The sequence below is a fragment of the Stenella coeruleoalba genome (assembly GCF_951394435.1).
Source record: "Stenella coeruleoalba genome assembly, chromosome: 12".
Taxonomy (NCBI): Eukaryota; Metazoa; Chordata; class Mammalia; order Artiodactyla; family Delphinidae; genus Stenella; species Stenella coeruleoalba.
The window spans coordinates 71,935,484-71,963,035 of record NC_137158.1 but is presented as its reverse complement, the minus strand read 5'-3'; the positions used below and the strand labels follow the sequence as shown (position 1 = coordinate 71,963,035).

Below are 27,552 nucleotides of genomic sequence, written 5' to 3'. Positions count from 1 at the left end.
GTACGTGGATTGTATCTCAATAAAGCTGTTACATAAAAATACACAAGGATGAATGTTCAACATTACATATCTAAAACATAATTTGACTAAGGTTATAATAATTTTCACTGATATTAATACATTGGTTAGTTGTCTCCTTTAAATTTATGAGTAAATGAAATGTTATGTATATATAAACACAAATAATTTTTGAAACCTCATCATAGGGCATTGAATTATTATTGCATTTGGTATTTTTTTGTCACTGCATGTAAATGATGTATATTGGACATTTTTACTGAGTTTACTGTGTTAGTGCCACATAATTTTAAAAGACCATCACAATGTTTAATTATAGAATGCTTGTAAAGAAAGATACCTTTTTGTTAAGATAAACATAGATTAATAAAAGATACTTTAGAATACAGTCATGTTCAAATTTTATTATTTTCCGTACTTCAATTCCAGGTCACAATAACTAAATGGCTACATATATTTATACCCTCTTCCTCCTATGACCACCCTGAAAGGAAAACAAAAAAATTGTTTTATAAATAATATAAATCACAATTTCAAATCACAATTACAAAAGATCAAGAAAAGAGCAATCAGTGGACAGAGATTTCAGCAAAAACCTGAATGGTCATAATTATATGAATGCTATGGAATTCTGACTTCGCTTCCCTACTTCTACTGCAGTAATAGGTGGTACCTTCCCACTCAGGGTAGAGCTCTGACTTCTGCACTTGCTCTGAAGTAAACAAAGCAGTTTCTCTCCCCAGAAGAGTCAGTGGGAAGAACTGACTTCCATCCTCCTCCTGCAGTAAAGAGGAGGTGCCTGGCCTGGTAGAACCTATTGGAGGAACTCTTATTTCCACACCCTATCCAGGCAGTAATGAAGCACACTTCCCCCTCCTCAGGTGGTGATAAGGAGATTGTGGGATGGAGTCCTATCCTCTGGGTAACAGAATAGCACTATACAGGTGTTACAAACTAAATTGAGATTTGAAACAAAGCCCACAAAAGTGATCCAGGGTGTGCATTCCAAAACTAAACAGGCTGACTACTTGCTAAAATAGAAATTTTAATTAGAAACCACAGTCATAAGACATAACACAAATAATGTCCAGGAAACTGTCCAAAATTTCTCATCATACCAAAACCCAGGAACATCTCAACTTCAATGAGAAAATACAATCTACAGACCACAAAATCAAGATAACAGAGAGGTTGTAATTTTTAGGTAGGAACTGTAAATATGCTATTATAAAAATGCTCCAACAAGTAATTATGGACACTCTTGAAACAAATGAAAAATAGAAAATCTCGGCAAAGAAATAGAAAATATGAAAGAGGAAAAAATAGTAATTTTGAATTTAAAATTAAACAATAAACAAACAAACCCCTTAATAGCAGAATGCAAATGACAGAAATTAGTGAACTGCAAGTTATATCAATAGAAATTATGAGCAATAAGGGAGATATAGATTGAAAAAATAATATGAGCCTCAGGGGCCTGTAAGACAATGCAAATATATATATATTCATGTCATTGGAGTCCAAAAAAAAAAGAGGGACAAAGAATGTAAGGCTGAAGTAGGTTTGAAGGAATAATGGCTGAAAACTTCCCAAATTTATCATAAAACATAATCTTACAGATTTATGGAGCTCAGAATACCCAAAACAGGATAATTCCAAAGAAATCTACACCCAGAAATCTACACATGTTAAATTCAAAATCCTAAAAAACAAGACAAAGAAAAAAGCCTGAAAGCAGCCAATGAGAAAAGACACATTACCTATAGGAGAACAGCAGATTGCTCCCCAGAAACCACAGAGGCCAGAAGAAAGTAGCACATGATGCGGAAAGAAATAAACTGTCAACCCTGAATTCTGTACTGAGTGAAAATATTCTTTAGGAATAAAAGTGAAACAAAAATATTTTTAGGTAAAGGAAAGATAAAATAATTTGTCACCAGGAGACTGGCTCAAAAAGAGAGGCAAAAGGAAATTCTTCAAAGGCAAAAAAAGAAAAAAAAATGGAACATTAGGAATAAAGAAAGAGCAAAGGAAAGAGTAAGCACATTGTTAAATGATAGAGTATTAGCTTCCTCTTGAGCTTTTAAAATTATTTTTGACATTTAAAAGCAAAATTTTTCATGAGGCTCTCAATATGTGTTCAAGAAACATTTAAGACAATGATACTAAAGAGGGAGGGGTGTAAAGGGGCCTAAAAGGTAGCAGTTATATTCCAATTTAAGAGGTAAAATGTTGATATTAGTGGACTGTGATAAGCTATGCATGTATATTTTAATCCCTAGAGCCACCACTACAAAAAAATTTATACAAAGAGATATACTCAAAAACACTAGGGATACTAATTCTAAAAGATATAATACATGCACTCCAATGTTCATAGCAGCATTATTTACAATAGCCAAGACAGGGAAGCAACCTAAATGTCCATCAACAGATGAATGGATAAAGAAAATGTGGTACATATATACATGGAATATTAATCAGCCATAAAAAATGAAATAATGCCATTTGCAGCAACATGGATAGACCTAGAGATTATCATACTACATGAAGTAAGTCAGACAGAGAAAGACCAATACTATATGAGATCACTTATATGTGGAATCTAAAAAATAATACAAATGAATCTATTTACAAAACAGAAACATACAGACACAGAAAACAAATTTATGGTTATCAAAGAGGAACAGGGGGAGGGATAAATTAGGAGGATGAGATTAACAGATACACACTACTATATATAAAATAGATAAAAAACAATGATTTACTGTGTAGACAGGGAACTATATTCAACATCTTCCATACCTATAATGGAAAAGAATCTGAAAAAAATATATATGTACATATATAACTGAATCACTTTGCTATACACCTGAAACTAATACAATATTGTAAATAACTATAGTTAAAAAAAAAAAAAACACCAGAGATAAACAAAATGGAATCCTACAGAATGTTCAGGAAATGAATAAGAGGACAGAAAAAGGAAATGTATAAAATGTAACAGAAGTAACAGAGTAGACAAAATTGCGGACAAGACCCAATTGTATCAAATATAAATTACACACAAAATACACAAGTAACTTGGATATACTTATCAAAATTAAGAATTTGCATATATATTGACAGAAAAATTACACATGTAGAAAGCTGAGAAAAGTCACACAAATGGGAAAAAACATATACACAAAGACGCTATTTTAGAGCATTGTTTGTATTGGTAAAACACTGGTCATAACTTAAATGTCTGTCAATATGAAATTAGCAAAATACGTATTGAGTCATCTCTTGGTATCTGTGGGGGACTGGTTCCAGAATCAGCCACATATACCAAAATCTGGGGATACTCAGGTCCCATAGTTGACCCTCCTTATCTGAGGATTGAACCAAGGGCAGATCATAACCATAGTGCTGTATTTATTGAAAAAAATACACTTATAAGTCGACCTGAGCAGTTCAAACCTATGTTATTCAAAGGTCAACTATAGTTATTGTCATCTTTAAACAATGGAGTGCAAGGTAGATCAATCAATATTAGCATAAAAATGTCCGTGGTTAGGAAAAAAAATACAGAATGATGAGTACTATATGATCTTACTGTCGGTATAGATTATATATAGTAGGTTTAAATATATTTGTAAAAAAAAGTTTAGGAGGATATACAGAAATCATTTACTATGATTGGGTAGGTAGAGTCATAGGGAACTTCCACTGGCTAATTTAAACATTTTAATAATGTTTGTTTTTTTTAATAAAAGCATATATAATGTTAATAATAATGAACTGAGAACAAAAATATTTCCATTTTGGAAAAATGTAATTGAAGGATGGAAAAATAATTTGTCATGGCAGGTCACTGGGTGGGAGAGAGTTTGTTTCAAATGCTGACTGCAGGCTCTGCCCAGAGACCGTGGGGTGGGGGGTATATGGGAAACATGATAGGTGATGTTGATGCTGGTGTGTTCTGCACCCCACAGTTTGAGAACTCTGAATTCTACGATAATATAGTGCTTAAAGGGTTAAGCACTTAATAAGTTAATTAACAAAGGTTAATCAGAAATAAAAGATAATATGTTTTTTATATGGATAGACAGAGGGCAACAGGGGAAAAGTATTGGTCTCAACGTGTGAGTTTCTCTGTTTATTCAGAGATACATGAAAGCACTCAGAGAAAGGCTGCCAAGAGCAGTACGTATCTGAGGTGGAGAGCAATAACTTAACTGCTTCTTTCAAGGAGCCCAAGGAATGCTGACACTGAAAAGCACCTGAGGAGACCACATGTGGCCCAGTAGCAGTGTTATCACTGCCAGGTGAAGAAAGAGAGAAAACTTCTCTGTTTTATAATACTGTTTTTTATGCTACCCAATAAATTTTTGATTGATGTCCAAGAAACTTGAGGCTATTTACTTACAATCCAAACTGGAAAAAATGGAAAAACTTTTACAGAAGAAACAGTATGCTGGTGTAAAAATCTGAACTTTAAATGTCATGCCTAGAGGCTCTCATTGGTTGGTTTACTTTGAAGAAATGACTAAGGTGATTGCTTCAAGAGACAACAGGAAAGGAGGAGAATATATGTAATAAGGCAGAGAAGGAAAAAATCAATGTCCAATAAGAAACAAATGAGACGGTATCAATAAATGGAAGAAAACAAACAGTGAGGTGTATGCCTTAAGGTGTACAAGATGGGACAGTGGAAGGAAAATAGATGTAGGGTACAGGATGTACCTCCAGTACATTATCCTGAATCAAGCAGTAGAGGGTAACAAAGAATATTCTTATGAACACCTTTCTTAAATATTTGCAGTGAAAACCAAAGGATATACATGTAAATAGTGAATTAGAATTGGAAGAGGAAAAAAATCAAAAATTAAATTGTGTGTCTGGAAAGGGACAAGAAAAGAAAGTAGCAATATACTTTATCTTGTCGGAAATAATTTACTCTAATACTTTATTACACCTCATCTGCAAAGAGGTGTTGACTCAGCCCCACCATCTGGGAATTAGGGAGAGAGAGGTAGAAATGTCTGCTCCTAGCCCAGAGAAAACAGATTTCTACCAGCCAGAAAACCAGGTAGCCATATCTATCACATGAACACAGCCTCTGAAACAGCAAAGTTCTTGTTTTGGTCCCTTTAACAATTGCATCTGTCTATCTATTTATTATCATTGCTATCAGTGCTCTTCTATAGCCTTCTAGGACTACAGTCCCAATTTTGAAGAATGGATCAAAGGAGAGGAGGAGCAGCAGGACAGTGTTGTAATTTGGCTTGTGTGTATTTACTTTACAAAAAGAACTGCAGATTGGACCAACTGTGAAAACAAGAAATATATATTTGGACAAAAGACCTGGAAAAAGAAAACATCTATAAGGTAATAGCTTCTTATATATATTTCCATATACTAATGAATACACTAAGCGGATGGGATGCTGGATGCTTCATACTCAGTGCTATAGAGAAAAATGAAGCAGAGACAGGGGAGAGAGTGTCACGGTTTCAGATAGGGTGGAGAGTAAAGGCTCAGAATGAGTGTCTGAAACACTAAACCCAGGAGATACTCGGGCATTCTAAAACAGAAAGGTTGTTATCTATGTATTCCATATGTAACCAAAGTATCATTCACATAAGAATCATACATAAAGGAAAATAGACCTCAATATTAAGTTACCCCAAATAAATCACATGTATATTCTAAGTGAATAAAACTTTGGAATGCATACTCCATCTGAATGAAAGATGAATCAAAATAAAATACTCAAGAGAGGGGAAACTGTATTAAAAAAAACAAACAAACAATGATGAGGACTAACCCTTTTATATAGAGAATAAGGGATAAATAATTATAAATATGTGTTCAAAGATAAATACTAGAAAAAATGTTTACTCAAAAAACATACCTTTTATATATAGAATAAGGGATAATTATAAATATGTGTTCAAAGATAAATACTAGAAAAAATGTTTACTCACAAAACATACCTTTTATATATAGAATAAGGGATAAATAATTATGTGTTCAAAGATAAATATTAGAAAAAATGTTTACTCAAAAAACATATATACCAAGAAAACATTGAAATAAGAGTATTAGGTGGATTTTATTCTAAAAAACCAAAACAAACTATAAATTCATAATAATTAAAGCAATATGGTATCTGAATAGGATAAGGAAGATAGTGAAAGAAAATAGAATCCAAAACCAAACACAGTCAAATTGGAAATTAGTTTATGATAAAAATGGTTTTTAAAATCAGTGGGTAAAAGGTAGAAGATTCACTATGTAATGCTGGGGCAACTGGCTGAGGTTTTGGAATAAAAAATAAACCAGTTCTTCATTTCTCACAGTAGATAAAACAAAAGATCCAGACATTAAAATAAAACTAAGGGGAAATATTTTTTGTTTTCTTGAAACAGTATCTTACTTTAAATGATAAAAATTCCTAGACTCTGTAAAGAAAAACAATGACATAATTGACTACATAAAAATTACAAGTCTCAGTTGGGTGGAAGACACATAGCTAAAAGACCAATTTAAAAAATGCTTCCTTTATATTCACATATATTATTACCTACAACATATAAAAGAACACTTACAATCCCATAACAAAACTTTAAATAACCTGTTTTATAAGTAGGCAAGATATAGGCAATTTAAGAAGTATATAAAGGATGTACACGTTTGATGGGATACCAGAAGAACTAAGCAAGTTGGGGCAAAGGAACCACAGCAAAGTCGTATTTCAGGAGAATCAGGCAGAGCGTTGCCTATGATCACTGTGCATCCCCTCTATTTTTGCATCTTGACTTAAGAACCACTGTTGGGCAAGAGAGCGTCTGGGAAGCCGATCATGTGCTTTTCCCCTGGCTCTACCAAGGGGCAGGAGGAAGAACAAACCATCTCTTTGGCTTCCACAACTGGAGGCAGCAGTGGGGAGAGAGAGAAGGAAGGAAAGAACACAGGAAAAGAGGGAAGGAAACTAATAGTGCTGAGAGTCTACTATTTGTCAGGACCTTTGCTACGTTCTTTTACGTAATTACCACATTTTATTGTCACCTGTATTTGTACCATGATATATTACATGCCTGTTCTCTTGAGAGAGGAGGTCCCTTTGCCTTTGCGTGCAAGGAACCCTGAGAGGCCCATGTGGCCCTACGAGTGGCTCTAGAAATTCAGAGGGCCAGCAAAGCTTTCTGTCAAGTCTCAGTGAGCATGAATACGACCATGCACTTCAGTGATGAGTGCCAGCAAGTGGCCTGCAAAATAATTCATACGGAATCAGTTGAATCACTCAGTGCTCAGCAGTCTAGCAGCATCCCTCACAGGCCATTCCTCAGGTGAGACCAAAGAGGAACCAGAAGAAGCCACTGGACATGAGGTTCAGTCTTTCTGACTCCCAGACCTCTTCGCTCAAGGACTACACTATCACAGGTTAAATGACGGCAGCAGACTGACATTTCCAAATTAGACTAAATACATTAAAAAAAAAATCTGAATCTAGGTAGGTTTGGGTTTCCGAGGAAGCAGTACAGTTAAAGAGAAATAAATCACATATTCTTTGTAAAATGGAATAGAGTGTTAATAAACGTCGACCCCTATCCAGGAGGAAATTGGAAAAGAAGGAAGGATGTCAGGAAGCAGAGAGAGAGGAGGGTGATGGGGGAGAAACTAACAGGGTTGGTTTAATGTTCTGCTTATGCTGTTTTAAAAGTCTTAATAATTTTGAACTTCGTCCCACCTCAAGTTTAGGCAAATGTGCAGAAGTGGAGCCAAACACCCAGGCATCCGACCTCGTCACTCCTCCCGCGTTTACTTTCCTTCTGCAACCTGACACTGTCCTCTGTGTACCCACGCTCTTAATGCCATATCCTCCCTGTCACTCCTCCGAACACACTTAATACTCTAAAGTCTACTCGACCAAACCTGCCTCCTGACTGGTAAACAGAGAAGATAAAGGAAATTTGGAAGTTATGTTCTCTCCTAACAACGTTTTGACTTTCAAGGTCTTTCTGTGACTATCAAAAACAACAAAACTCCTATTTTGGGTATCAGAGGCTAAGATTACCTTCTTTACCTTCCCACTGAGGTGATCCTATTAATTCCTAAGCATTGGCCTTTCAACAGTCCCCATCCCAGGAAGACAGATGGCTCCGGCTCATTAAGGAAAAAGTCATGTTCTTAGAAATACAGAATGGAACGATCCCCTTTCCTCATGCCCTCAAATGTTCAAAGATTCTTTCTCCGTGACCAGGACAACTTCATGGGTATGTGACCTGTGCAGTCACATGGAGGCCCACACTCAGAAGGACCTCATGCTTTGTTTAAAGTGCTGATATCACTGTCTTGAAATCCTTAATAATTTTTGAACAAAACGCTCTGCAAATCATGTGGCTGGGTCTGCCTGTGACTCTGGGCCTTTAGAAAAGAACATTCATTCCACCATTAAGAACCCAAAGGTGTTTCATGTAACCTAGCATTGCTAAATGTGGTGCGGGTCTACTTTGCCGTATTAACTAAGAGGTTTTGAATTTTCTATTTGTGCTTCTTACTATCCCATTTGCTTCTTTTCAGGCAGAGGTAAAATACTTCCTGTGTCAGAGTGAGATTTGCTAACACTAAAACACATCTCAAGTTCAGGACAAAAAACGGATCGGATCAGGCCTGTCAGTAGCATATACCAAGAGAGGACTGGACCACGCTCAAGCTCAAGCTCTCTCTCCTGTCCATGACCCCGATGCCACATCAAAGAGGGGAGAGCCCTGTGCGTCCACCTGCCTACCCAGCCCGCCTACCTGGGACGGGTGAGGCAGCAGAGGGCCACCCCTCCATGGTCCTCGCAGCATCAGTTTAAAAAGCACAGGGGACTGGCATCACAGGGGATACAACTGTGTTGTTTTTAATCTCAAATTACATATGCAGGACATCCCCCCAGTAGGTACTCAGCGGATAGCCTTCGTGAACTGCCTCATCTTCCACTAGCTTCATTATCGGCATGTAAGAAAACTATATTTCAATATGAGAGACACACAAATTTTTAATACATGTGAACACAAACTTACCATCCAGTAAAGTTTCACAACATACTTTCCATAGCTATTGAACAAGGGAATGTGACCCTTCACAGCCTTGCACAGAGAGTAAATGTGTTCCCAGGGCTTCCAGACCAGAAGAGGAGGTTCCCCTGCAGTCCCTTTAATATAATTGTTCAAAGCACCCCCATTGAATATCTTCCACATGGCGTAGATTTCGCTGATAATCCATCTCATCAGCTAGAGATAAAAGCCAGTAGAGTTCATTAGTTATTTTTCAGTTGTTGGCACTGTAATTTGAAAGGGGGTGGGGAGAACAGCTGAAAATCTACTTTCAGTGGTAATGTTAGATTCTACATGTAGTATATCCCACATTTTGATTTCTGACCTACAGAACAGTCATAGATCTTGCTTTTATTTTCAAAAAATATAGTCATAATACAAACTAAAAAGTCTTAGCTAAGAGCTGTCTTCCAGAGTAAACGTCAGTGATTTGACATTGACCTCCATATTAGTTGCGTGCATGTGTGTGACAGAAAAGGAGGGAGGAGAGAGGGAGACAATGTTTCTGAGAGCAATGATGATTTTATTTTGGAATTAACATTATATAAAGGATTGAGCTACTCTTCTGTAAATGTTGAGAAGTTTGAGAAGGAAATGATCCCTTTAAGTCTATAAAACCAATTAGACAAGCAACGAGACATGGGAAAGAATTAAAATTACACACACACTTTACTCTGAGTCTCATATTCATGTGTTGATCTGCAGGTGCAGAAGTGCTCCAAGTAAAGCTCCCAACTGCAGGGTTTTCAACAGGCAGCAAGGAACAGTGGAGAGTTGAACTTCAGAGTATGTTTTACTGCCTGGTTTGTAAGGAGATTAAATACTTGAGACTAACATCATAAGATTTATGTTTTCCTTAATTTGGTTATCTAGAAAATTTCTTAAAGTTTGGTGAAGTTGAAAAAGACAAATCAGATATCCTCCTGTATACCTGGAGATCTTACTACCGAATTATTTTATACTTCCTTTGTGGAATCCAAAATATGACCCAAACGAACCTATCTGCGAAACAGAAACAGGCTCACAGGCATGGAGAACAGACTTGTGGTTGCCAAGGGGGAGGGGGATGTGGGAAGGATGGAGTAGGAGTTTGGGCTTAGCAGATGCAAACTATTATATACAGAATGGATGAACAACAAGGTCCTACTGTAGAGCACAGGGAGCTATATTCAATATCCTGGGATAAACCATAATGGAAAAGAAGATAAAAAAGAATATATATATATATATACAACTGAATCACTTTGCTGTACCACAGAAATTAAGACAACATTGTAAATCAACTATATTTCAATACATAAATATTTTACACTTCCCTTGAAAAATGATATGCTAAAGTCTATGTAGGTTTAGAATTCATAAAATAAGCGTATTTTAGACTAAACCATAAAACATAAAACAATTCAGAGATAATTTTATACTAATCAGTACAACCTGGCTGAAGAAAACATATTTTGATTTTAATATTGGTCAAGATGTTAAAGATCAGAAAGACAAAATGTTTAAATGGATAATGACTATGCCCCACTCCTCTGACTGGACCTTAGGAGAAAATAATCAAAAAGCCTGTTTCTGATGTAACTACCTTAGGGGAGTGGAACAGGTCTGCTTCTGATGGATAGAACCCCGGGTGGAGAGTGGGGAGGTGTGTTCCCACGTGCTGTAAGACTGCTGCACTGAAAATCTGGTTTGTTTCAATGAGGTGTTGCATTTGAGCTGCACCCCCTGATTTCTCCACATTAGCAAGCCAAACAACACCGAACACCTTACTCTTGGACATGATGTAGGGCCAGACTGGCAACAACTTTATGTCAATTGCTAGGCACATGGATCCGGAGGAGAAATGCCTAGATGGTGTGTACTGGGCTACCCTGGTCCATGGGCGGGAGAACAGGGGCATAAGCAGTGCTAATATTAACATCTTCCCCACCTGTTCTCTCTCTACTCAATTAAAGAGCCTTCTCTTCCTCTTTGAGTGTCTGGCTTATGAAATATTCAGTTATACCAGAACTTAAAGGTGAGCAAGACAGCAATGAAACTGACTGACTGGGAATTGCTTAAGGGCGGGTCCCAAAGGCATTCTGCAGCCAGGCTTTTCTTAGGTTGATACTACCCTACTTACCTCACTGCAGAGTAAATGCTCATTTGCTGAAAACAAGTCAAACAGGATTTCGTTTTTCACAACCACTGGAGCCTGAAATATATATATATATATATAGAGAGAGAGAGAGAGAGAGAGAGAGAGAGAGAGAGAGAGAGAGAGAGAGAGAGAGAGAGAGAGAGAGATTACTATTTAGGAAAAGTAAAGGAAATGTAGCTTAATGAAATAGTTTCATGTGCTGCAAACAGGCCAAACTCGATTTCATTTCTCACAACCGGAGGAATTAGAAGAAATAAAAAAATAAGCATATTATTCCGTAAGATAACCCTGTTAGAGCTGTAGGTGACATTAATTTAATAATGTAATACCTATAAAATACAGTATTTTAAAATATAATAAAATGTTGTAAGATATATGCAGATAAATTTAGCATGCATAAACTCACAAACTGAAAGTTTAAAACCTGATTTGAAATTTAAATTAACCACTCAAGTTAAACCTGAAGTTTAGTTAACATCTGGTAGCTAGAAAAATGTCTTCATCTTGGATAAAAAATATTAGCTGAAACAGCTTATTAAAATCTTGCTCAACTTTAAATATTGCTATGTCTTTTAAAGTTAATATGGTGGTCATTAATTAATTGGTATATATCTAAGTTTGCTTTTATATTTAGACCACCTTTTATATTTAGACCAAAATATGACTTGTAACAGTTTTTAAAATTAGTTACAATTAATAACAACCTTATATATTTAACATATCAAAATAAAATGAAAGTTGCTTTGATTAGCAAACTAGATTTTTTTTTTTCTTTTGTGGTACGCGGGCCTGTCACTGTTGTGGCCTCTCCCGTTGCGGAGCACAGGCTCCGGAGGCACAGGCTCAGCGGCCATGGCTCACGTGCCCAGCCGCTCCGCGGCAAGTGGGATCCTTCCAGACCGGGGCACGAACCCGTGTCCCCTGAATGGGCAGGCGGACTCTCAACCACTGCGCCACCAGGGAAGCCCCCAAACTAGATTTTTGTAGAAACTAACGCCATCAATTACTCTCAATCATCTGTATTACTAGCATCTTGAAAACTCAATAAAATATTTTTATATGTCTGAGAAAAATTTACCTAAAACTACCTTGAAGTCCTGAATTGACTCTTATGTTCATAATTTATATAATTTATAAAATTACATATATATAACTTTATGTTTATATATATATATTATTCTGGTTTGTCTGATTGTGATGCAACACTTCTAAAATGCCTATACCTTTCAGTATGTACCAAATGCATTAAAATTGACTATAGATTAAATATGTATTAGATGTCTAAGGTTTGACGGGTTAGACAATAGTCATCTGCTGACAAATGAAAAGGAGGAACTGAAAGTTTCTAAAAGACAACAAATATTAAGACAGAGGTCTCTGCAATGGTATTTTAGCATCTTTATCCCCTACACCTATACCTGGGGCAAGACAAAGTTTTAGACATCTTACATCTGTTTAATATAATCAATATTGAAGGACCTAGGCCACCAATATCTGGTTCTCAGAAATAAACCAATCTGATTATTCACTCTGCTCTTAGGGCTTGTGAACCCCCTTGGTTGGAATGGTCCATGTTGACTCTGATATCTTAAATTTAGGTTTTTAAGTTTTTTAGTAAGTTAGCTTCTCTTTGACTTAAATCATGTCCTTTGACTTCATATTTTACTTAGTGTTCTGAGGTATGTTTCTAGTGCTCTTTAAATTGTGGGTTGCAAGTATTTAGTGAATCATGAAATCATTTAATGGGTCAGGACTATATATATATACACACATAGATATATCTATAAGATGTGTCAGGAATATATATATATATATATATATCTTTATATATATGGACTATAATGAAATAGAGTAAATTTCATATAGAAAGGTCATTATTGTTTTGTAACATTTTTGTCTAAACTTTATATATGTCCATATATATATATTTTTTTTTTTTTGTGGTACACGGGCCTCTCACTGTTGTGGCCTCTCCCGTTGCAGAGCACAGGCTCCGGACGCGCAGGCCAGCGGCCATGGCCCACGGGCCCAGCCGCTCCGCAGCATGCGGGATCCTCCCGGACTGGGGCACGAACCCGCGTCCCCTACATCGGCAGGCGAACTCTCAACCACTGCACCACCAGGGAAGCCCTATATATGTCCATATTTAATGAATCTCAATGTAAAATGTATTTATCACTGTGGTCTCATACACTAAAACTTGACAAGCACTATTCCTAAACTTTCCTGCTTAGCTAGACTTTCAGTTTGGGCTGTTCTGGTTCACACTTCAGCATGATGGATCAAGAGAAGGAGTCAGTGCAGAGGGAGAGGAGAGGTAAGGAGATGAATGGCAGCATTTCGATAAATACAGGTGCAAGTGTCATTAACAACAATGAATCAATTTATTTTTAGTATAAGTGTATCTTCCAGAACTAAGGTATGCTAAAAGAGTAAAAGGTATAAAACTTCCCTACTTATTCAAACTTACAACACTCACTTCATGGAATTCATATCCTTCATTTGCATGGAATATAAACTCTGCACTTATACTGAGTAGAACCTGAGTGTTATTAATAATACATAAATATTAAGTCCATTATATTAACCTCACAGAATTTGCATTCTTCATTTCAATGTTACCTAACATTATAAGTAATTTAAAGGTATGGTTTTTGTAAATTTGATTTATTTTATTTAAAATGTCTTTCAGATAGGCATTGAATAAATACTCTGATGGACAAAGATGTACCTTTTTATTTTCTAATTTTAATAAATATTTAGGATTTAGGATTTCTGACTTTCTTAACTAATAATAATTGAAAAGCATGACAGATAAATTGTATTTTCTGCATTAGTAACAATGCTTCTAAAAGCTAAAACTCTTAGGAATAAAATCACTAGGCATAGAAACAGAGATGCAGTGAATTCCATGATTACAGAAGAATCAGCTTCTTTATAACCTTTTGACTAGCATTAAATAACTAATTTAGTCTACTGGCTTTCTATGCATTAAATGAAAATGGGAGATTCAAGAAGGGAAAAAAGGCATTAGTGATAATTAAACCCTTATAAATACCAAATGTATTCAAACTAACATAGCTATTAATTAGGAAGATAGACCAGTAGGTCTAAAGTTTAATGTACGTAAGTGCTATTTAAAATGAAGTTTTCTTGGGTGATGTCCATGTCAGTGTGATTCACATGGGGTTCAGAAATCAAAGTGGCGCTTGGAAAATGATTCAAGAATTCCTGGAATAGAGAGATTCAAGTGCAGATCTCTTGGGCTTGAAAATAAATGCTTATTAACACTAGAGTAAACAGACCTACACCATGTAAGAAGCAGAAAGGAGAAAGTCTGTCAGAAATTAAGGAATAACTTTTTGCAACATTTTAGGTTAAAATTTGACATCATGAAGAGAAGAAGGAAACTTGAGACCCTGAACAAAATTTCATTATTCTCTTGGAAACCAGTATAAACTATATCGATAAATATTTATTTCTAATTTAAAGTCCAAAAAGTAATTACTTTTTCTTACTAAATACCAAGAAAAAATTACCCTAAACAGCTTTTAAAATGCAAATTTTCATAACTAGGATATTATATCTCATAGTTAATACATATTATAATAGTAAAAATATCTCTTACCTGATTAATTAAAAAATCCTGTGGACGTTTCCAGGAATAAATTTTCAATGATGGTGGTAATTCAATCTTTCCTTCAGGGTCTTCAAAAAAATGCTGTATAAAAAAACGTATTAAGTATTTTCTCCATATAGTTTTATTAAAACAAAAACAACTCTATCTAATAAAAATGAATACGTGCATTGATCTGATCAATAAATAAGCATTTTTAGAGTAATTTGTGTGTTTGTTCTCAGAGCGAGTTCATGCAGTACTTGGAGAATACTGAAGTTAACAATACTGTATTTAATTAATGAAACCTTGATTACTGAGTAGCAGTTTGATTGCAGAGGAAGCAATCCAAACAAGCAAACAAGCATGAGTGGCTTGGGAATGTGAATTAGGTATGATGGGGAAACAATTTTGGATGGGCCAGATACGGCCATATTTTCCACTGAAAAATTTTTTTTTAATCTGAGCAGAGAAGATTGAAAAGGATTTACTTATTTTTCAGTTAGAATCATAAAAAAGATGATATGTAAATGAAATCTGTACCTTTGATCTGACTTTCATTTATTCTTTTAATTAAACTTGTTATTTTGAGATAATCATGATTCATAAGCCATTGCATGAAATAATACAGAGAGTTCCTATGTTCTCTACCCAATTTCTTCAGCAGTACCATCTTGCAAAACTATAGAACACAACCAGGATATTGACACTGACACAGCCAAGATATACAGAACATTTCCATCAGCACAAGGATCCTTCTTATGCCCTTTTATAGCCACACCCACCTTCCAACTCCCCAGTCTGTGCTTAATCCCTACCACTTGGCAGTCGCTAGTCTTGACGTTTATAATTTTGTCATTTCAGTAATGTTATATGAATGGAACCCACCATATAGTCTATAACCCTTTGGATTGGCTTTATTTCTCGCTCTGCCTAATCCCCTGGAGATTCAATCCATTCAAGCTGTTGCATGTATCAATGGTTTGTTGTTTATTGCTGAGTAAGATTTCATGCTATGGATATTTGTTTGTTTACCACCTGCCCATCGAATTCCATCTGGGCTGTTTCCAGTTTGAGGCTATTACTAATAAAGCTGCTATGAACATTTGTGTACAGGTTACTGGTTTCTGTGTGAATGTGAATTTCCATTTTTCTGGGATAAATGCTCAAGAATGCAATTAATTCTTTAATGTTTGAGCCCCAACTATGGGTCAATTAGTGAGTTCTGGAGAAAGAATGATATCCATATGCAAGCAGTCTAGCAAGTCAGAGAGACTTCAGGTAGCTGCTATGTAAAAATTCTCATAGCTCATAAAATGGTAGGGGATGGGAGGATCTTTACAAGAAATAACATGACAATTTCTAGGATTACAAACGAAATGCTAAAGGAACATAAACTATCTGTATGGGAAAAAGAAACGTAATCAAATTTCACCTCAGTTAATAGGCACAGGGGAAAATACACTGTTTTGTGATTTTCATCATAATTATATGTTTACCCTAATGCTGGTGTGGCTTGAGAAATAGGTTACATGTTTAGGGCATTGTCTGAGCTTTAAACATAACAAGTGTCTATGTATGTCTGGAGCATGTGGTTTATTGTCAAATTTAAGATACTGGAATAATTCAAATGACGATAAAGGCACCCTAACATCTAGTCAAAATGATAGAAGAATGAGTCCTTAAAAGACAAACTGATGTTTTTTCAGGAGCTGTACTAGACTTCTGGGTTTCTCTCACATTGCTTTTATCCCTGCAAATATTAATTTAGTAATTTTAAAGTCCCCTATCTGACAATTCCAAAAGAGTCTCCTTTGGATCTGTTTCTATTATCTGATTTTTCCTCTTGATTTTTAGTCACTTGGTTCTGTTTCTCCTCATGTCTGGTAAATTTTGATTGTATGATATATGCTGGATATAAAAATTTATACACGTTCTAAATGATGATGTCTTCATCCAGAGAGGAGGATTTTATTGCCTTTTGACAGGCAGAGCACAAGATGAATTTGACCTAATCAACACTGGGTCTTAGGATTTGGCAGGACTGGTGTGATTTTGGTTTGTTCTTACTCAATGTGGAATTCTGTAGCCATGTTGAGGCACTAACTAAAAGTCTGGAGTGTTTAGCAAGGTCCCTTCACTTGGTGTACATTGAATCCCATTCTCTTCCTATCATCTTGAAATCTTTTCTCAATTATTAAGCTTCCAGGCTGCTGCTTTTTACTCATTTGCTCAGCAGCAAAAGCTTCACACTCACAGCTTAGGAGGTAGACAAATGTCTCAAAATAAAATTGTATGCAAAATTTACAGATCACTTCTCTGTAGTTACCTCTGAGATTTGGGTTCAAGTTCTGGCTGCTTTCGCAGTCCCAGACAATATCCTCCTTCCCTTCAGCTCAGAAAAACTGACATAAGCCCCAGGCCACTACTCTGTGCTTGCTTTCTAATTTCCATGCCTTGAATTAATAAATGTCTTTGAGGAAAAAAAATAGTGGGGCTCATCCCATTGTGATTCCCTTTTCTCCAGGATTTGAGCCCCTCATATTGTGAATGCTAATCTTTCCATGTCATTTTGCTTTAGGTATATTTCTTACATCCACCTTACAGTACTTTATCGTATACTTCTTAATTTGGTTCACCCATCATATCCTTTTCTTGCTGAGGAAGTGAGACATAATGCTGGACTTATAGGGGAGGGTTGGGCATCTGCGGCTGATTTCCTGATCACTAGCCTCACATCTAAAGAAGTGGCCTTTGTAAAATTCCAAGGATAACTGCCATGGTTACATGCTTAAGGCAATTTATCCTGGTAAAATATGGATGCTGCAAATCATGGCTCAGAGCTAATGTGCCACCATATCATAGAAATGCAGTCACAGTGCTTGGAGGGTCCATGACTCACTCCAGTGGGGAAACTATTGCTTCCTGAGCCATGAATGCTGAGGTTGTGGAACAGAACCGGGGGTGGACAGCAAGGTTCTATCCCAGATGGCATCACTCTGCACCGTCGTAACAACCAGGACTTGAGCTGTGCTCTCCTACCTTGTGAAAGCTGTGGTGGCAGAATGGGGTGTTAGTTAAGGCTCTGAAGTGTCACCCCTTATTGGACTAGCCCCTGTTCACAGCAGGAGTAGGGCTAGTGCTTCCCAAATCATGCAGTTTTATACAGCAGCCAGCAATAGTCCTATATGTTGACCCCAAATGAAATGGACATCAACTGTCCATTTGACCAGCACACTTATTACTGCTCCAGTCTCAATGGTTTTCCTCCAATAAATGTTCTTCCAACAGACTTGCCCTTGTTTCAATAACATTAAGTTCAAGAATTTGATACCTGACCTTCCAGAGATCTGTAAGAATTTTTCATAGTCATCTAATAAAGATACGTTTGTATTCTAAGGTCCTTAAAATGTTGTTTTATATGCTATTTCTTATTTCAAAGTTTTCAGGTACTTCTGCTTTTCCCTTCCCTGTTGATCCTTCACAATTTGGAGTGACTCATCTCTGGATCTTTTCCAGAGCTCAGCTGCTCAACTGAGGATCTACACAATCTATCTTGCTGATGAAAATTCACAGACAATCCCCATAAGATCTGAATTTCTATAAAATATGTAGAATATGACCATTTTATTTTGAACCCAGAGAGTTCAAAAGTCCTTTGCATCTAAAAGTTCATAATCACCTTAGGCATGGTACAAAGAATGCATTCCCTCACATATTGTTATTTGAAATTGTTCAAATAGTAACAGTGTCAGCAATTAGTTATAATTATTGAGCATCTTTTGTAAACAAATTACTGATATGAATCATGCAGTTGGTGACTGCATTTTGTGAACAAAATGTAAATGCTAATAAGTACCATTTCAGAGTGCTTTATGCAAATAAAAACACTAGAGTTCAACCTAGCCATTATGGTAATTTTGTTTGTGTTTTGAAAATTGTATTGCGTTTTCTTTTTTAATATCTTTTTTGAAGTATAATTACTTTACAATGGTGTGTTAGTTTCTGCTGTATAACAGAGTGAATCAGCTATACGTATACCTATATCTCCATATCCCCTCCCTCTGCGTGTATTGTGTTTTAAAAGTACTTTTGTTGAATGAATTACTGTACCAAATAAATGGGTTATATTTAAAATGCAACCTAGACCGGTACCTTCTATAAAGAAGTTTTTAGAAGAAAGACATTTTTAAGTAAGCAAAAGAACCTAAAATAATATAACTGGAAAATGTAGGAACCCCATTCTCAGCTCCAATCTCAGGGACACAACATGTTTAAAAGCTACAGGTAAATGAAGAGTAACCTAGATTTTTACCCAAATATCTTGGGGTGCAGATATTAAGAAGGATTCAATTCTTATAGTAACATCTCTTAAAGATTTATCTTGCCTGTAATCTCCAAATAACAGCTCACAGTTTTGTGGGGGGCTCTCATTTTCTAAACCACTATCTCTAAATGTCTGGTTCCCAATTCTGTTCAAAATCCACTTGCTAGCCTGTTCTATCAGTTTTCCCTTTCTTTCATTATGACTCTTTGGTCATTTCTCTCCTCCCATTTACTCAAATGTGATTCACCAAAGCTCAGGACTAAGGCTTGGAAAGACAAGGTAGGATGGGGGGAGGCATGGCGGACAAAGACAAAATTTATCTTTTGAGTGGAGGCTGTGGAGAAGAGGGAGCACGTGCACACGTTAACAAATCCTATTCCATTATACGATTAAACACCAAAATGAAATCTAGTCATAGTCAAGTCTACTTACAAGTACAGGGCCTTTCCCTGTTTTGTCCTTTTCTTTTGCACCTTTGCCTGCATCCCACTTCTCAGCATTTATGTCTGCCTCGCTCCATTCTGGCCAGATTGGAAACTTCCCCTTCTTCTGTTCACTGGGTTGCACATTACTGCCAAAAGGGAACTGACTAGAGACAGAGCGGGGAAGTGGTTTTCATTCAGATCTCTGAGGTAAAATACTGGATTAATTTCATGATGTAAATTTAATTATCTGGTTAGCAATCATGTTAAACATATTTTTCAATACAGTGGATGGACACCTTCCACATGTTAAGGTTCTAAAGACAGAAATACCCCAGAGATTATTCTGTAAGCAAATTTTGAGCATTAGCCCCTACTTATTAAGGCAGGACATTCATCATAAACACAGAAGATGCCACGAAGGGGAATATTTATATACAAACCATACCCAATGAAAATCCTTTACATGTATAATAGTGATTGCTTTTTGAAGATCAGTGAAAATATAATTTGGATGTTCCCAAATATAAAAGTGCTATATGATCATCATTTTAAAAGAAAATTAAAAAATACAAGTCAGATAAATAAGAAAGGCATACTCACCTCATTCTAGAAACCACACTGTTAAAAATTATCCATCCTCTCAGATCACTGTACAAGGATATACATCTTTCCTCAAAAATGACATCATTCATCATATTCTCTTTTACAGATTGCTTTTTCCCACTTATCAGTACATTGATAGTTGATAGTTCCCATGCCAATAAGTGTTTAAATACTAATTGAATGATTGCATAATCTTCCATTGTATGATATATTGTCTTTCATTTAACTAAGTTTCTATATTTGGAAATTTGAGGGGTTTGATTTAAAAAAATTTTCACAATTATAAACAAGACTGTGATGGCTATCCTTGTTGCCAAATCTTTGCATACATTATTATTTCCTTAGGATAGATTTTAATAAGGAGACTTACTGAATCAAAATATATGCAGGTTTAAAGTCTGTGATATATTTTGAGTAATTTTCTGCAGAAAAGCTGGACTTACTTTATACTCTCACTGTGAGTATATTGGTGTTTTCCTATCTCTAAACCTCTTTTGCTTTTTCTACATTTTTATGAATTGTAAAATCTAAAAAAGGCATCTTCTTAATTATTCAAGTTTTTAGCTACTTGTGAGGCTGGAAGCCTGCTCTAGACCCCGGGATAAGCAGTGAACAAACCAGACTAAAATCTCTACCCTTATTGAGTTCATACTCTAGCAGTGGAGACACAAAATAAACAGCATAAATTGAGTAAAATAAATGGTATATTATAAAGTGAAAAATGCTAAAGGGAAATATAAAAGAGGAAAGGGGACCTGAAGAGTTAAGTTGCACAATTTTTAATACAGTAGTTAATGGAAAGTGTCTATAATAGGGTTCTATTTAAGTAAATAGTGAAAGAAAATAAAGGATCAAGCTATGTGGATACATGTGGGAAGAATGTTCCACAAACAAGGAATAGTATTCCAGATGCAAAGAGCATCCTAACTTATTTGAAGAATAATAATGAGATCAGTGAGGCTGAAGAGGGGGTTAAAAAGAGATGATTTCAGAGAGGTAACAGGAGGGGCAAAGATAATAAAGGTGATCTGAAAAAGGGAAGCACATGGGTCTTTAGTCTGAGTAAGACAGGAAACCAAAGGAGGGTTTTGAGCAGGGATATAACATGACATAACTGAAATTTTATAATCACTTTTGTTGCTATGGTCAGAAAAGACAAGGGCGACAACTCAGAAGGCATTGAAACAATAGGTGAGAGCTGGCGGTGGTTTGGACCAGGTTGGTAACAGTAGAGGAGGCAAGAAATAGTCCCTTGTGTATATTTTAAAGGCAGAACAAGTAGATATTGAGTTGATATTGCCTGAAAGACAGAAGATTATGGCATGGGACAAAACTGAGGTAGGCAATAAAGCAACATTTCACTTTTGAATGAGTTGTGTTTTAGATGTTTATCATACATTCATGGAGATATTAAATAGGTAGTTAGATATAGAATTCTGACGTTTGGAAGAAAGAAATAGACTGAAAGTGAAAATTTGAGAGTCATTAGCATTTCAATGATATCTAAACTCTTAAGATTTGGTGAAATCACCAAGAAAATGATCATACATAAAGAAGAGGCAGTCCCACGGGTGCTATTCAAAATGCCTAACAACGGGGAAGGAATGAGCATTGACTGGTCTAAATAGATGCTGTCCATGATCCTGGATCAGGGTCTTCAAAGCCACCAGCTCCACCAGACATTTATTCTTTACTAAGTAGTAGGGTCGGGGATGTAAGGTCCTCAGGGTGGGTCAGGGACCCAGGGCAAGAATCAGAAAAGACTGGGGATCAGGGTTATTGGTGAGGTTATTGTTAAGGCTACTCACGAATCAATATAAAAACATTTCAATATTCTATTAATCAGTACAGCTACATATCTGCCCTAGTACTCCATATTAAAAGAGAAGAAAAAACCCAAAAAACTGAGAAAAGCAGTCAGTGAGTGTGGTAGATAGAATAATGGTCCCTCAAATATGTCCATATGTCCATATCCTTATCCCCAGAACCAGTGGATATGTTACCTTCCACAGTAAAAGAGAGTTTGTAGATATCCTTAAGTTAAGTACCTTGAGGTGGGGAGATTATCCCAGATTATCTGGGTAGGTTCAGTGGAATCATAAGGGTCCTCAAAACTGGAAGAAGGAGACAGAAGATGTCTGAGGGAGATGTGACTCCTGAAGACTAGACAGAAAAATGCAAAACTTCTGATTCTGAAGACAGAGGAAGGAGACCACAAGCTGAGGAAGGTGGGCAGCTTCAAGAGGTTGGAAAGGGCAGAGAAATGGATTCTCTCCTTGAACCTCCAGAAAGGAATGCAGCCCTGCTGACACTTGTAAGCTCAGTGAGACCCATTTTGGATTTCTGACCTCCAGAATTGCAAAATAATACACTTGTACTGTTTTAAATAACTGAGTTTGTGGTGTTTTCTTACAGCAGCAATAAGAAACAGTGAGGTAGGAAAAACACAGTAGAGGGTGACGCCCTGGAAGCCAAGTAAAGCGAGTTTTTAAAAAATGAGAGAATGAGCAACAGATCCAAATGCTCCTAACAGATCAAACAAGATGAATTATTAACAAATAAATATTGAACTTAGCAACAAGAAGGTTAAGGTCTCTGCAAATTTCATCTTCTAAGGTCAAGTTTGGGAGGGACTTTCCTGAACACCCTACCTAATATAGCAACCCTCACCTCTGTGCATCTTTTCATCTTTAATAGCACTTGACAATTCTCACTAATCATTTATGTGCTTATTGTATGTTTCCAAACATAGGGTTTGTAAGTTCTCCAGTGGCAGGAACACTGGGTTTTTCTTCACTCCCTCTATCTCCACCAACTAGAACAGTGCCTGGACAACATGGGCAATCTATATATTTCTCTGTCATCTACCTATTTACATGAAATAGAAGAATATATGTCTTTATATTTCTACAATTTCTAATTAGAACTGTTTCAAATTTTTATATTTAGGTAGAGATTGACCAGATGTTCACCAGTCCTGTTTTCCATTTCCTATGTTTCCCATTTCCTATGTTTCCCATACTCCTTTGCAGGTTGGCTGGTATTTTGTGATGGTGTTTTGGAAAATAGCATGTGGGGAGTGTGTTGTATCCCACCTTTCTGCTCCTAAAACATTTCCTGAGATACTTCTTACTCTCTTCCTGCTTGATGTATGGCTCAGTCCTTATGAGAAGACTTTAGAAAATGGTAATACCACAAGATGGAAGGTGCCAAGAATCCATGTGGTAGCACATGCAAAGGCACCACTAAACTCCTGATCACACTCTGGTATGAATGAGAAATATCTTTTGTTGTGTAAGGTCACTGAGATTTGGGCATTGTTTGATACTGAAGCTAGCATTGAGTACTTCCTATTTGCTACTTTGTTATTGCAGCTAGCATTGATTACTAACATTGACTAACATAGAGTGTAATTCTTTTCTTAGGGTTTGGATTTCTTCCTTTATATCTCTAATTATTATAAACATATACATGGTAAATTACATAAAGATTATTTTTCTATTATCAAATTTGTGACACCTGATTCTCTTGTTTGTTGTAACTTCTGCCTATCTTTTCTATATTCTTGTGTTTTAGGACACATTTATAATGAACTTATCCTCATTAGGATAAGGGTTTTCTTTCCCTCCAATCCCCTTCCTCCAAGACAATCCTGTGTTGAAAGAATGTTCTTTGCATGCAGTATTGAGTTTTCTTCTTTCACAGACCCCAAATGAATAAGCCATCCAGAAACTTACAGGTACTTTAAAATCAGACGTCAAACTAATGTAAGTCTCAGTCCAAGGGTTTCCATTTCTCAAGGGAAAAAATCTTTTTTTTTCAGCCAGACACCAGCCAGAGAAATGCTAGCTTTCTTATCAATCTCTCTGTGCTTGGGTGGATTTTTCTCATTCACCTTTTTACCGAGAATTAAACTCGTGAAAAGCCATGCCTTCATCTAATGTGGGAGCAATCCATTTACTCATTTGGGCTCAAGATCTTGCCTTATATGCGATAAAACAAGAGTCCACTTTCATCAACTGATAAGGCAATGCAGCAGCTTCACCTCAGAGCCATGCCATTCTGACTTTCAATTCCATCCTTATTTCTGGATCCTGAACATTTTTATTTCTTTATGTAGGTGTTTCTAGGTATTATTGTTATTTTTAAAAATTGTGATCCACCATCTTGCTGGAAAAGAAAGTCTGATAATATATACATCGTAAAGGGGTGGTCCTAAGTAACATGTAAGCGAAGGAAGACTAGAACAGTTTTCAGGGAAAAAGGGCAATTTTTCATAGTATTAATTTTAAAAATCAAGGCATAACTTAGTGTATTATAGTACCTCTGTTTTATTGAGTGTTGGTACAACCTTACAGATAAAAAGAAATTAGTGATTTTGTATCCATCAAAACCATGATAAAATTACCTCATTCAGGAAGCTCAAAAATCTTAAAGGCTGTTTTGTAAAAGGAAGATTTAATTTCTTAAAAAATAAGGGCTCTGTTGAGACTGTTTTGCTTTCCTCTTCATTCTGTCAAGTGTAAGTATATTCTGACTCCCTCAAACTGTTAAGCCTTATTACTAATTGGTCTACTTTCCTTGTAACATGTCAAATTTGTTTCCATCTATACTGAAGATCACTTAAAAAGAATCTCATTAGAGGTATCTTACACCAGCTCAGTAGCTCCCCTATTGTGCTACACACACAGTACAAGCAAGAGTCAAATACAGTCCAATGTCAAATATACTGTAAACTTCAAATGACCATGTACAACTGCTGCTTTTGAAGCTCTCAGCACAGTATCTCTTTGAATTTCATTGCCAGAATGTACCTACTGTTCTAGCATAGTCAGGATCCTTTAAAATATTCATATCACATTATTCCTGATTTCATCAATTCTGAAAACAAGATGATCTTTAAACACAAAGGTAACCCAAGACTTTTGAAGATTTAGGAACTGGTAATATTGGGAAATAAATGCTGAACATTTAGAAAATTCAAACATGCAAAGAAATCAAACCATCCCCTGAAAAAACTCAGGAGTATACAGAGTTACTCTATTTGTATAGCAATATACCCAAGTACTAGTAAATGATTTAATTCATTAAAATTACAAGTTGTATAAAAGATTTTGAAGATAAGTATATTCTCTGCTACATGGCTAAATGCTCTCTTCCACATAGTAGGTCTAAATATGCTATTGAGATAAGTGAAGTGTCGCTGATGCATTTAGGAGAGGCTAGCAATTTATAAACAACATATTTGTGGAAAGTTATTTCAAAAAAATTTAATAAAATCAGTGAGGAATGTTGAAAATATAAAATATGTATATTCCAAATGCCAAATTATATTCCAGAGGAAACCGATGTTTAGAGGGAAGAAAAATTCCAGAAAGCCAGGCAAGGGGCTGATTTCCAGAGTAGAAATATAAAATATAAAGGTACTCCAGGGGAAAAGAGAGGAAGCGTAAAAGAAGCAAATTTATAACAGCGGGCAAAGTCAAACGGAATAGTCTGACGTGAAAATGATGCATAATGTAAGCAACAGATACACAGGTGTTAAAATAATTATATATATACACTTTTCATTACTAAAACGAATTGATCATGATTGGAAGCCACTGAAAAATGTAAGTGGGTGGTTACCAAAGGCAGGAGGTGAGGGCTGGGCAAAATGGGTGACAATGGTCAAAAGGTACCAACTTCCAGTTAAAAAATAAATGTCACGAGGATGTAAAATACAGCATAGTGACTGTAGTTAATAATACACTTGTATCTTTGAAAGTTGTTAAAAGAGTAAAGTTGCTAAAATTCACATCACAAAGAAAAAAATGTGCAACTACATATGGTGACAGATGTTAACTAGACTTATTGTGGTGATCGTTCAAAACATATACAAATATCAAATCATAATGGTATATTCCTGAAACAGTATGTCAATTATATCTCAGTTTAAAAAAGTCAATGGACTAAACCTGTAGTGGTGGATTGGGGGCTGGAATAGTGTAACCCACAAGCAGGTACTGGGAATTGGAATTGAGCAAGCTTAAAAGTCTATTTTGGAAAAGAAGCTGAATTCACCCTGCAAATGTCAGGAGACCAGAAATAGGCTTTGTGAGTGAGCAAGTGGCTAGAGTATTCATGAACTCCTAGCACTGAACTAAGGCTGGAATAACTCCCCTTATAGTTTATGGTGTCAGAGGCAATATGCCACTTTCCTATGATTCCATGAGGAAATCGGCTGGCCAAATGGGAAAAAATGGGGATGGGGGTGGCCCTCTACCACCATGGATGTGGTATCAGGGATAGCACTTCCTGCATGGGAGAAAAGCCTCCAACCTCCCCATGTTAAGACTTGAGTGGAAGCAGGGGTGTTATAAAAATGCACCCACCAATCAGAAAGGACTTTGCTCTTGTATTGGAACAGAGTGCTAGACGCCTGAGCTGGTTTTTAACCATTTAGTAACTGAATTGTGGATAGGTCCTGGGGTTCTCAAAAAGGAGTCAGCGTTCAATGGGAGAGAAATATTCTTCAGGGAGTTCGGAAAAGCAGCTACTTGCCAACTGATAGGAAGTATTTCAATAATGTAACAACTATCCTGTCCTTTTCACTAGAGCATCCCTACTGGATGTCAGAATGGGTAGGGAGGGAATCATCCTAAAAGCCATCCAAACCTCATGGCAGAAAATAGCATGCATGAGTTTAAAATATGAACTAAAGAACTAACATTACAAAGCAAAAAAAGAAACTTAAAACTGAAAGGACAGTCAGTAAATATAGCAAAAGAAAGAAATCACACCCAAGGAAAGAGAAATAATGTAGCAAACTTAAAAGGTGTTTAAAATGAGTATATTTAGAATTACCAAAAAGATAAAGGAATAAAATTTCTTCTTTGCAATGAGAACAGGAAGATGTCAAACAAGAAAACAAAAAAAATAAGACCAATATAAAAAAGAGACATTGGAAAATTTTAGTAATGGAAACTTCAAATGTTGAAAGAGTAGACTGAATAAACCTGAAGAGGACTAATGATTTAGAAGGTAGAATTTTAAAAATCAATAATTTTTAAATAATAATAAAATAATAAAAACCTATAAGTTTTAGGATGTGTTTTTCTATTTCTGTAAAAAATTCATTGAGATTTTGATAAAGATTGCATTGAATCTGTAGACTGCTTTGGGTAGTAATGACATTAAAATGGTCTTCCAATCCATGAACATGGGATGTGTTTCCATTTATGTCTTTAATTTCTTTCAGCAATGTTTTGTAGTTTTCACTTTACAAGTCTTTCACCTCCTTGATTAGTTCATAAGTATTTTATTTTTCTTGATGCTAATGTAAATGGAAT

The 27,552-nt window shown here is 36.0% G+C and overlaps 1 protein-coding gene across 3 annotated transcripts in view; it reads right to left on the bottom strand.

Moving 5' to 3' along the window:
* Positions 1–27,552, bottom strand: part of ADGB (androglobin) — a gene marked incomplete at its 5' end in the record, with an annotated part of 169,423 nt that overhangs the window by 119,104 nt on the left and 22,767 nt on the right. For all 3 annotated transcript variants that reach the window (XM_079939320.1, XM_079939318.1, XM_079939319.1), the window contains 4 exons: positions 9,078–9,287; positions 11,233–11,304; positions 14,879–14,971; positions 19,626–19,782. In XM_079939320.1, the coding sequence (XP_079795446.1) occupies positions 9,078–9,287; positions 11,233–11,304; positions 14,879–14,971; positions 19,626–19,782 (532 nt within the window). The remainder of the gene's footprint in view (positions 1–9,077; positions 9,288–11,232; positions 11,305–14,878; positions 14,972–19,625; positions 19,783–27,552) is intronic.